At 43.3% G+C, this 12,125-nt stretch overlaps 1 protein-coding gene across 1 annotated transcript in view; it reads right to left on the reverse strand.

The window, feature by feature from the left end:
* SH3RF3 (SH3 domain containing ring finger 3) overlaps positions 1-12,125 on the reverse strand; it is a 252,800-nt gene that overhangs the window by 61,344 nt on the left and 179,331 nt on the right. The window contains exon 4 of the mRNA XM_057422219.1: positions 2,518-2,886. Coding sequence (XP_057278202.1) covers positions 2,518-2,886 — 369 coding nt within the window. The remainder of the gene's footprint in view (positions 1-2,517; positions 2,887-12,125) is intronic.

Consider the following 12,125-nt stretch of genomic DNA (forward strand, 5'->3'; position numbering starts at 1 on the left):
GGTCAAGGCAGCTTTAAACTAGAAGCTCTGGAGGACGGGGACACCAATTACGTGTCTTCCCACTCAGTGGAAAGGACCCAACCAACCTTCCTGTGGGCTGTGTTTCAATAAACACAATTTGTTCCAGGGAACATGGGGCCCCTCTTGTCCCCTACCACTTCTGCCCAAATGCCATAATGGTTTGTGAACAAGTGAAGTTTTGCATACCAGTTGTTCTGTTAAAATGGGGGAGAATAGTCAAAGTGCTTTCTGCTTCATGGCCTAATTTTTGCAGTTTACTAGCTTAGAATGAGTTTTCACATGACTAGCAAAGGGTGCACATGGTGCTTCCTTTGACAGCATAAGAACAGGAAAGCCACAGTCTGTCACATCTCTGTAAAGTCCAAATGTGTCACTCTGAGTGCCAAAAAACTGTGTGTCATTTAGCTTGACAAGCTTGGGACCCTCACTCATGTCTATTGCTTGTGCTGCTTCACAGATGTCCCAGGACATCTTGGCACATATGCTGCTTTGTGTGCCTTGCTGAGGGCTGAAAGGAGAGGAAAAGCCTTACAGCACAGAGGCCCTGCCTGGAAAAGGCTAAATTACAGTTGGACAGAGCTATGTCTCTGGTTTCTACATGTAGATGGGCAGTAGAGGGAGGTGAGCATCTGAGATAGGAGCAGAGGGTGCTGCTCCATCATAGCAGCATCCATGCTCCACCATTAGCATGCTGTTTCAGCTGGCTCTGTGGCGCACATTGGCATGCACACAGGAGCACTGCTTTCCCTGGTGTCCTAGAGAACCTGTGCTGCAGGGGCATTGGGCTCATGTCCTGGGAGGCAGTGGGGCACAGCTGTCTCTCAAAGGGAAGACCCACCAGCGCCACAAATGGATACAAGCAAGCGTTCTTGCCCAAGGTAGTCCCTGCAGTTTGATGTTTATCTCCTTTCCTGCATTGCCCTCTCCTAGATGTCTACACACATACCAGCGTAGGCTGTAATGTGGATTGCTTTCCTGCTCTGTGCTGCCACAGGGGAGGGAAGCAATCCACATTTGTCCCTGTATGGGGACACGGGTGTGAAGAGCAGGAAGGCATGGCCAGGGAGAGGAAAAGGGCAAGGGTGGCTTCCTTCAGAGGAGAAATCATGGAATCATAGAATCAGCTAGGTTGAAAAGACCTTTAAGATCATCGAGTCCAACCTTTATCCCAGGACTGCCAAGGCCACCACTAAACCATGTCACTGAGGCCTCATCTACATGGTTTTTGAACACTTCCAGGGATGGTGATTCCACCACTTAACTGGGCAGCCTGTTCCAATGCCTGAGCACCCTTTTGGTGAAGAATTTTTTCCTAATATTCCACCTAAACCTCCCCTGGCTATCGCTTGTTGCCTGTGAGGAGACCAACCCCCACCTCACTACAACCTCCTTTCAGGTAGTTGTAGAAAGTGATAAGGTCCCCCCCTGAGCCTTCTCTTCTCCAGACTAAACAACCCCAGTTCCCTCAGCCATTCCCCATCACACTTGTGCTCCAGACCCTTCACCAGCTTTGTTGCCCTTTTCTGGACCCACTCCAGCACTTCAATGTCTTTCTTGCAGTGAAGGGCTCAGAACTGAACACAATGATGGGTGGGAATACCCTGCCATGCTTAGGTTATTTCAGTTCCAGAAAGCAGCATAGACCTCTACAGCTGGTCTGTAGAGGGAACCTGTGACTAAGTGTCTGCACATTAAGGGTGTAGATGACTGAGCAAGAAGGCCGAGTCAGAAAAGGTTTGGGAGTATTACTATTATTATTCTCCATTCTTTTGTACACCTTCAAACTGCAAACTGCCACTTGGATTCCCTTATCCACAGAATCAGTGAGCATTTACAAGGTGTTTCATTGAATCCCTGAGTTTGGCTCCTGTTTCTGCCAGCCACCCAGAAGCAGCCTCTCAGAAGCAATTTTTTGGGGACCTGTGAGGATGCTCAGGAGGCTCCTCCTCTGTCCTTCAAGGGGGGGAAAGATGAAAGGGCTGCACCCTCAGCACGTGTGATAGTTTAAAACTTCCTTGGCTGTTTCTGCACAGCAGCTACTCACTGGGTGCAACACTTGTAAAAGTACAGCACATTTGCTTATCTTCCAATGATCTGTAGGGAAATAAATACTCAAAAAATCTTCTTTATTCCCAGTGTGTGAATTCCAAACTCACATTGTTACCCTGCAGGGTAACAGGGTCACTCAAAATGCTTCCTTCCTACAACAGAAAGTGATGCAACATAAGCTGCATTACTTCAAACAAATGTAGGATTACTTCTTTATTTTTTAAATGTGCTAGATTACTGTAAACCAAATTTGGCTTTATTCTCTGGCTCCTCATGCTTGCCCACTGATTAACACAAGGACGGGAATGACAGATGCCAAGTACTGTCACATCAGGACAACACCACTGTGCAGCTGCTTCGTGCATGGACCAGTCACATTGAAAGAGGCCAGGCAACAGCATGCCGTCCACTAAGGGCACCAAAACCCCACCTCCACCCGAACCTGACCTGGGCCGGGGCGCTGGAGGAGAGGTGGGTCAAGTCCCCAATCCTGGCGGCTGCCCGCGGGTCGCTGGAGCTGATGAGGACAGGGGCGCTGATCTCCATGGAGTGCCGGTTGCTGGTAGCCTGCGAGGACTTGTGCGTCATGCTAAGGGCGGTGAAGGAGTGGCGCTTCTTGGTGTTCTTCTTGCCCTCCGCCTGCCTCTGGGCTGCCCCAGCTGCCCCAGCACCGGTCAGAGTGGAGCATGGCGCCAGGCCCACTGCTGATGCTGCTGCCACTGCTGCCGGCTCCGTCGTCAGCAGCACGTCGCAGCCAGAGGCTGCTGCCGAGCATGTCTTGTCCATCTCGATGAGCTGCTTGGCGGATTCATTCAGCTAGCAGCAGAGGAAAGGGGAAGATAAAAAAAGATTAAGAAAAGAAAGGAAGTGGGATGTTGACATCTTTCTGATGGAACATGCTGGACCTGCCTGGGCCTTCCTCACTAAAGCACCATGACCCTTTCCTGGTGGCCTACCCCAGCCCCACCTGCAACCCCAGCAAGGGGATCATGTTGAGCACTAAAATTGCTGGCTTTCCCGTGGTGCAGAGCAGGGTTTGGGGTGCTATACATGTCTGCAGGGCTTGCTGCAGGGTGGATCTGCCCTGGCAAAATGGGTGTTTGGGACAGGTCTCAAACTCAGCCTGGTTTTATCCCATCCACCAACTTTCAGTAGGCCATCCAGGTCCCCAGTAGGCACACTAGCACATTTTGTTTCCCAAAACCTGTCCCAAACCAAGGGTTATTGTCCAGCTCCAGGTTGATGCTCAATCTATTTAATTTTCTGAAGCTGGGTGAGTTATTTCCATTCACTTTCTAATGACAGAAAAATCAAGAGGGGCAGAATAAACACTGGGGAGAGTTAAGCTAGAACCAGACACCACAAATTGGTGTGCATCAAGGTATGACATTTAAAAAAATGGCATTCCCCAAAATAGCTTGTCACAGGCTGCAGAGGTAGAGCTGGGGGAAGGAGGCAAGAGCCTCTTCATCAATGTCTCATTATTCCCAGGTTCACTACAGGCCTATGCTTGAAGTTTGCCACACAGGGTTTTGATCTAGGAGTACAGCTTCCGAATCCTTTCAGTTTTATCTCCCTGCCTCCCACCTGACACAGGTTATTCAAACACAGACACAAATTGAAGGCATTTTTTTCCAGCTCTTTGAACTCAATTGGGGAAGAGCATGATGGCCACTGGAAGACTTGCTCAGGGTCCAACTTGAAAAAATGGTCTCATCAGTCCTCCCAAAGGGTTTAAATCTTGGCCTGCACCTGGTGGAGACAGCGGAGCACCAGGACCTTCAGGCCAGCTTTCAACCTGCTGTTCCTCATTCAATCCACACTCAGAGAGAACCTCATGCCTATAAATGCTAAAGGCGTGCTGGGTGGAACAACCCTACTGCTGAAGCCTCTTGCCTCCTAGCCACTATATCTAATACAGAAAAGCTATGCCTTACATAGTTGGAGAGATTCTAGGTGTATAGGGGTGCTACAGTCACTGATGATACACAAAGAGTGCTCTGGAGTCAGTAGTGCTTTCTGCAGCACTCATTGCCAACAGATCTTCCCTCAAGGGGTTCTAACAGCTGAGGGAAAATGCCACAGCAGACTTTTATATTAAACTAGGATGCACTGCAATATGTTTGCATTTAATGAATAAAAACAACATATGAAAAAGGGAGCCATGGCTAATGTACACGTGCTTTATCACACACTGCTGTTCTGAGACCCACATAAACCAGAAGAGCATGTCATACTATTCTGGACCAAAACTAGGCTATTTTTGTTTCTGTAACCACTGTATGAGTTACAGCAGCATCCAAGAAACTCAGTCTAGGACACGGTCTTCTCAGAGTCTAGATAAAAAAAAAGAATAGTTGCTGCTCCAAGCCAAAACAATGTAGGAATCTAATACAGGTGAAAATAAAAGGGGAAAAGAGAGGGATGGCTAAGATAACGAAGAGTGCAGTTAAACAAAAGTGTAATTGAGTAGCTTTTATGACTCCCAGCCTGCTGGGAGTCACAGTGCTGTAAATATAAATAAGAACTAGATATTGCTAGCCTTATGCTAGTCCTCGTGAGTTTGAAAGCACTTCTGATTCCACAAGGACTCATTCTGAGTAACAGGCAATAAACACACTAACACTTAGAAAGTAAACATCAACTTGCAAGGTCCTTCATTCTGAGACAGCTTCCACCAAGTCAACCAAGAGCCTTCAATTAATGATGCTCTACTACTGTCAGAGCTGCTGGGAGTCCTGTAACCATTCAATTAGCAGGCCATTTTCTCAGCTGCACTCTCCAACTAGAGACCATGCTTACAGCCAGCATAGTGCACTGCACCTGCCAATTTTTGCCAATAACAGCTGATCCCATTTCAGACTCTTAAAGAATGTCCATTATTTCCCACTTCATCATTCTCTAAATTGGTACAACCTAATATTTGCCAGCAGGCTCCAAGTTTCAAGGAAACCAGATGGCTCCCCTCCCTTAAGTAGGTGTTACAGCTCCGCTTACCCAATTGATGGAGATTGTCTAGCTGAATTATTTGAAATATAAGGAGAAAAAGAGAAAGACATCAAATATGCAGGATTGTTTTCTACATCAGAGCATGAGGAAATACTTAGCTAATCAACAGCAGGAAAAAAAAAAACATATTTTAACTATTTGAAGTTGTTAAACATAGAGTTAAAATACAGGATTCAGAACTTTCTGATTTTACAACAATGCTCCATATGGACAATGAAGTGCTCCAGCTCTTGGTATCAACACTCTGATTCTCTTGTAAGAATTAGATTATAAATCCCACTGGCTGGGATCTTATGTAACACCAAAGCTGTTCTTTTCAAAACAACAAAATCCATTACTTTTTTGTTCAAAGCAAACCTCATTAAAAAGGTCAATTAAGAGAGCTAGTATCTAAATATGGGCTAATAAAACAATAGCCCTATATTGATATAAACAAAGTCATTCTCAGTAGAAGATTAAAGGCAAAAAGAAAAGCCCACCCCAAAATAGTCAAGCTAATGGATTTCTGGGAATGTCAAAGTTTTCCTCAAATACTGGAAAAAAAATATTTGGTCTGCCAAGATAAAAAATGCTTTATAGCTTCACAACTTTATTTTTGTAGAGAAATGTTTTTAAACAGCTTTGCCCACAGATGCTGGAAAGCACTTCCCAAATAGGCTATGAATACCAGAGAAAAGGTTCTGCTTACAACGGCGTAAAAGCAAACGGTGCTGCCTCTTCACAAAGAACTTTTAGAAAGCCTTTCCAAAACATAATCATGAATGCTGCAAATTTCTTATTTTAAACTCTGAATATGTAAACAAACATTGGTTTCTTGTGTCTGTCATCTGATCTTCAGGCAGATCTGCTTCCAGAGGAGAAGCTTAATGGAAAGTTCTGACCCACAGTCAGTCTCAGGAATGTGACATTTCTGGAAGGCTGTAGCTCTTATGACAAACTCTAATACCAGAAATCAACTTTCTTGCCCATTTTTGATCCCTCCTCTAGAAAGAACCTAGGTTTGAAATTCTGGTCCCACTAAGACCAAATCTTAAAATGCCCTTGAGACTGCAGCAGGACTGATTTTACCTCAAATCCGTTCCATAACAAGGCCATGTCCTAGAAAAGTCAATATGTGATTTAGAGGGACAAAGCTTGGATCTGAATGCCAAAGCAGTCAAACATTCTCAGCAGCCCTGTAATCCTGGTTCTGGGAAAGCAAAACCTTGTGAGGGCAAGCCTTGTAACAGCTGAGGAGCCCTACTGTTCAAGAGACGTGATGAAATGGTACAGTAAAACTGTTCACAGGGTCCCAGTCACTGCTGACTGCAGGTGCTGCATGCAGAGATAAGGATGCACCAGCCTTAGTTACAGAGCTCCCTGCTTCTCAGGGAGGCATTTTCCAGATGCATGGAACTGTACTGGAGTCAGCTCCAGCTTGTCTGGTTTTGAAAGGGAAGAAGGGTGTGTGTGGAATATCTCTGTGCACAGAGCTTTGTTCACCTCCAAACAACCTTTTACCACAAAGGGAGCAGTAATCAGGCTCTGTTCATTAAAAAAATTGCTGACCTTGATCAGGGATCCACACTTGTCTCCCTGCTACAATGCAAGTTGTCATGTCTTTGGCCTCCAGCCAGACAGCCCGTGCAATATGAAATAAGGGAGAGGTTTTTTCTTCTTCTGGCTTTTAGATATGACTATTTTAGATATTGTACTTGAGACTTTACCATATGTGTGACAAAGGCACAAAGATTAAGCTACCTCACTCAGGATTCCTCTCCTGCCAATTTTTTTTCTTTTTATTAATCTCTTGATAAACATCATTTTTTCTGCAGAATGCATTATGGTGACTTTCTCTCTCCTTCTGTCTCTGTTGCACATACTTGCATACACTCACACATATACACACAACACAGCTCACGATACATGTGGGTTTAAAAGGGACTACTTGTAAACAGCTTCAACATATTTCTTTCTTAAGGATGAGGGGATACAGGAGAGAAACTGTCATCTGCACTGACTACCCCCTTAGTCACTTAGGTAGGATTTAATATGGCCCCTATATACCAATGTGATTTAATGATTTATAGTTTCAATGGGCAGCATTATGCACCTACTTACATGCCCCCAGCTGGGATGAAGAATGAGAAAAAAAGCTACTTCTTGTCCAGTGTGGGTTATAATTAATTCTAGTTTTAGTCCATAAAGTCCACATTTAGGTCAGGTTTAAATAATTAACCTGTACTGCATCTCCCTTGACAAACATGTCACTGCATTTACTAATCCATGGTAGTGGCAAATTGTTCTAGCTCAGTTTAGAGCTCCCAGGGACACCTTGATGCAACACAGCAGCTTCTGGATTTTTGCAGTTCACTGACAATGCTGTATTCTGTAAATGAGAGGACAGTAAGTCTTATTCTGCTATGGAATACTCTTAGCTTTCTAGACATTTAGGTCTGGATAAGGGATTAGTTTCTGACTGGTATCTGACCTACCAAAGAGAGAACCACACTCTGTGTCTGGCTGAGCAACACACTTCAGTGCATACTTGACACTATGCAGGCCAAAGTGTCACTAATGGAACTAAAATGCCATTTTTTTCTGAATAAAGAAGGGTTGCAGTTACACACGTGCTTCAGTATTTTGTTAAACTGGAGCCAATTTGAAGCAGAAAGGATAATTTATTAAGACTTCCAGGAAAACAATGCTTCATTTGCTGCATATGCCTTTTTTCTATCTTTATGGAAAGTATTAGATAAAGGATAGTGCTTCTCAAATACAGGTGTAAGATCAGAAATATGTTACTTCAGGCCTTTTTAAAAGTGAAACGTTACAAACCCCCACAAATCAATTCATACCTAAGGAAAAAGAACAAATTGCTAAAAAAAAATATCCTGCTCAAGGTCTTGGAAAGGAATCACTGAGCAGAGCGAAATGAAAATTAAAATTATTAATAAAACTTCTTCACAATGTCCCCTTGAAAAACTGAATTTTCACCTAGGGACTGCTAATTTTTATACTTCACAGTTCATAAATATTGAGAAGCCATGCCTATCTGAATTTTATGCCTTGCAGAAACTTTGGCAATTTGGAGTTCCATAGCTGATTTTGTGATTAAAATAAACAGGTTGAATTTATTACTGCATTTTCACTTCAGAGTAGTTACTTTCAGGAAATATTAAGTTCTTATGCCCTCATTAAATTAGTTTCACTAGTATTATAACTTATGTTCTGAAGCACAGTGAAGTTAGTAAGTAAGTGAGGGCATAACTACACAAGAGTCTCTTGTCTCTGCTTGGTCCCTGGGAGGACTGCATCTGTGAAAGCACTTTCATCCCCAAAAAGCAGCATTTCAGAAAGCTAAAGCAGCTTTTCCTTACCATTATCCCTACCGGAAAATGCAGGAAACCACCTTTCTTCTACTGTAGCCAAGTAGCAAAACATCCCTTGACACAAATGGCCGTTAGGTGAAAGTACCTAATACTTTACCTAATACTTTACATGTACATCGGGTAAGTTAGTACAGCAGATGCACAGCAGTTCCAAGGGCTTACTAATGGCATATTAGCAGAAAAAAGTTATGCCAGAGGTTCTTCAATCAAATCATATTGAATGCATCTGTAATTTTCATCTTTTATATGTTTCGCAAATTGAGATTCAAAAATGTTTAGAGAAAGCCTCCAAAGTTCTCCATGGTCAGTTTAAATTCATTGGATAGAAGTTACAAAATCCTATCTATCTATCTATCTATCTATCTATCTATCTATCTATCTATCTATCTATCTATCTCAATTATTCATTTAGGCACCATCTTCTAATGAAGAATTCTTAGTAAGGCACAGTTCAAGAGAAAATATAGCTAAACCAAAGCATTATTTAATGTTTTTGTGTTAATTTCTAACAATCCGCTATTGCCTTTTCTAATTTATTGCCAGGGAGGGACAAGCAAATGTGGAACAGATTTTCTGCAAATGGTTTATCCATCATAGAAGATAGATTTCTGAAACCCCACACTGATTGAGAGCAGAATTATTCCATGCACCCAGAAAATACAAGAAGCGCAGTACATGTGCTTGCTTGAACACATGCAGATGGAGCAATAGCTTCAGGAATAATTTGCTAGGGCACATCTCAAACTTCAGGTGTTGTCTTCCTCCAGTCATAGGCTGAGATGTGTCTCATTCTCTTTTCCAAAAGCCTGTTGGATATGTTAACATGTTCTCAGGGAAGAAAGTTCCTAAAACCATACAGAAGACAGCCTTTCTAATAAGGGTCATACATGTACACAATTATGTATAGTCTGGGAAAAGCAAGCCAATCATTTCTGTCTACAATATGATTCCCTGAAAGGCAGTAGTACTTAGCAATCTATTCCCCTGTCTTACAAGATCTTTCGTATCTAGAAGCAATGTCACTTCTAACGCACTGAGAAGCCGAAGGAATGTTGCATATTAGAACAGCATGTGCTTGGACGAGCGTGTCATCATGATCTTGCAGAATGAAAATAAATGATGCGTGCAGCAGAAGTAAACACTAAGCCCTGGGTGGTGAACTGGGAATTTTTCTGGTTTTTTTTTTTCCCTTTTTTTTCAAACAGTTTGAAGACGGAAAATGGTTCTCAGTGAGGGAGAACAAACACACGGCTTGGTGAATCCCAGAAAAAGGTGCAGGCTGCTGCGAAGTCTGCTTGGGAGCAAAGCACTGTGAGTAACTTTATGGAAACTAAATATCCATTGAGAAGAAAGAAAATAAAACTAAATGCAATGACACTAAAAATAGAAGAATCCACCAAAAAGAAGTATGCTTTCCGCATCCCTCTCCACTTCCTGAAACAATTCTAGATATGTAGCCTTCATCAAAAAGTATAAGGAGTATCTTACTCTGATCTGTCATTTTTGAATCTCAGATCTGCTGTGTGTCTTCAATATGCCTAAGGATTTCCTTCTCTTTTCTTCCTATCTGTCCTCTATGGACACCCTTTTTCATAATGAGATGCTCATGACTGTACCAAAGCTCCTTTGAAAGCAAAAATATAACCAAATACAGCTTTACTCAACATCAGAAAGAATGGGAGAATCCAGCCTATTTTTACTTATAAATTATTCAGAAAGCTAAATAAAAAGAGCAGTCATGAATTCACGGGCTTGATCCTAAATCCTTTGAAGTCAGTGGCAAAACTCCAGCTGCCTTCAACGGTGGAAGGCACCATCTGGCACCAATTTCAGTACCAGAGGAGTCCCTGTTGGAGACTGTGAAGTTTTTACTGACAAACTACTTTTTCACTAAAAACCAAGACTCATTGGAACTTAAGCACTTTCCAGGAACATGTTGATTTTGACAAGATGTCCATCAGGATACATTTCTCAGATGATGTTTCTCAGCTAAGAAACAGAAATGACCAAGGCTACAATGGTTTGGGAGCTCACCTGAGTGAAGTGATTGAAAGTCCCTGTGTGGAAGAACAGCATGGGAGACATAACACAACATTACCACTTTCTTAGTAGAAAGCCACTAGCTTTCTGCCTATGTTGAGTCTCCTTCACTCTTGTTAAACTGAAAACCTTTGCAACTCTTCCTCTGAGTCCAGGTGCCCACCTGCACAATGATGAAGATCCTGGTGCTGGTAGAAGTGTGAGCAGCCTTATGCTGGGCAGCAGCCTGGACAGGAGACCAAGATGGACTCAAGAGGCTTTCAGAAGCAGTTCAAATGTAGTTCACATGCCTTACTGACACCTGGCAGCCTTTTACCATTGTTGCCAGCTACTTCAAGGAAGGGTAAGCCCTCTGGAGCAGCTTTGTGTTGAAATCTGGAAATCCCTTCGCTTGCAGAAACTTTCACTTTGAGCCACCTGGACCTCAAAACTTCAGCATGGGCTAGGAAAGATACTGCAGTTCCTGGAGCAGAGCTGTGTAGGTCAAAGGGATCCGTAAGCAATACCTGCAGTGTCAATGTGCCTTAAAAAGAGCCAACCCTCCTTTTTTTAGAGTTTTCTGAAACTTTCTACCTCTTCCTCAATGTTCCACAAGGGTCCTGGTGCTATTGTTCACCTGGGTGATTAACAGTGCCCATAAAATACTGAATTACCTGAAAATTGACAAGTCAAATAGCACCAATTACGGCAGAGGATCTCTTCAGAGCCAAGGCAGTCATCAAACCTGGGACCCTAATAGCAAACAGCTTCTTTTTTTTTATAACAAAAAGTGTGACCCTGAGTAATTATAAATGGGATTGTGAACCAGACAATATCATTTACGTTGTTGTGTGGACCCTTGTCCTCTTGATAGCTGCATAGTGCACACATGCTACCAGATATGACATTGTGCTCTTCTGCTCATTCTCTGAGATTTCATCCTGCAAATACTGTTCTTGAAAATACTGGTTTTATAATGTTCAGGGTTGTGTGGAGGATGCAAGAATACCATGTCTTTTTTTAAGGAAAACAAATTTTCCAATTCAGTATGATTGTGCAAGGCATTTGATATTGCCCTGCATGACATTGAGAAGCATGCATTTGATGGACGGACCACTCAGTGAATAAGGAATTGGCTGGATAGTTGCACTCAAAGACTTGTGGTCAAAGGCTTGATGTCCAAATGGAGACCAGTGATGAGTGGCATTCATCAGGGGTTAGTATTGGCACCAGTGCTGTTCAACATCTTTGTTGACAACATGAACAGTGGGATTGAGTGCACCCTCAGCAAGTTTGCCAATGACACCAAGCTGTGTGGTTCGGTTGATACGCTGGAGGGAAGGAATGCCATCCAGATGGACCTTGACATGCTTGTGAGGTGGGCCAGTGCAAAGCTCATGAAGTTGCACAAGGCCAAGTGCAAGCTCCTGCACCTGGGTCAGGGCAATCCTGAGCACAGCTAAAGGCTGGACAGAGCCGGGATTGACAGCAGCCCTGAGGAGAAGGACTTAGGGGTGTTTGATGACGAGAAGCTCAACATGACCTGGCAGTGTGCACTTACAGGGCAGAAAGACCACCATATGCTGGGCTGCACCAAAAGAATTGTGGCCAGCAGGTTGAGGGAGGTGATTCTCCACCTCTACTCTGCTCTCATCA

This window comes from Pezoporus wallicus, unplaced genomic scaffold (assembly GCF_028554395.1).
Source record: "Pezoporus wallicus isolate ANWC-B61680 ecotype Strahan unplaced genomic scaffold, APGP_CSIRO_Pwel_v1 contig_5785, whole genome shotgun sequence".
Classification (NCBI taxonomy): Eukaryota; Metazoa; Chordata; class Aves; order Psittaciformes; family Psittacidae; genus Pezoporus; species Pezoporus wallicus.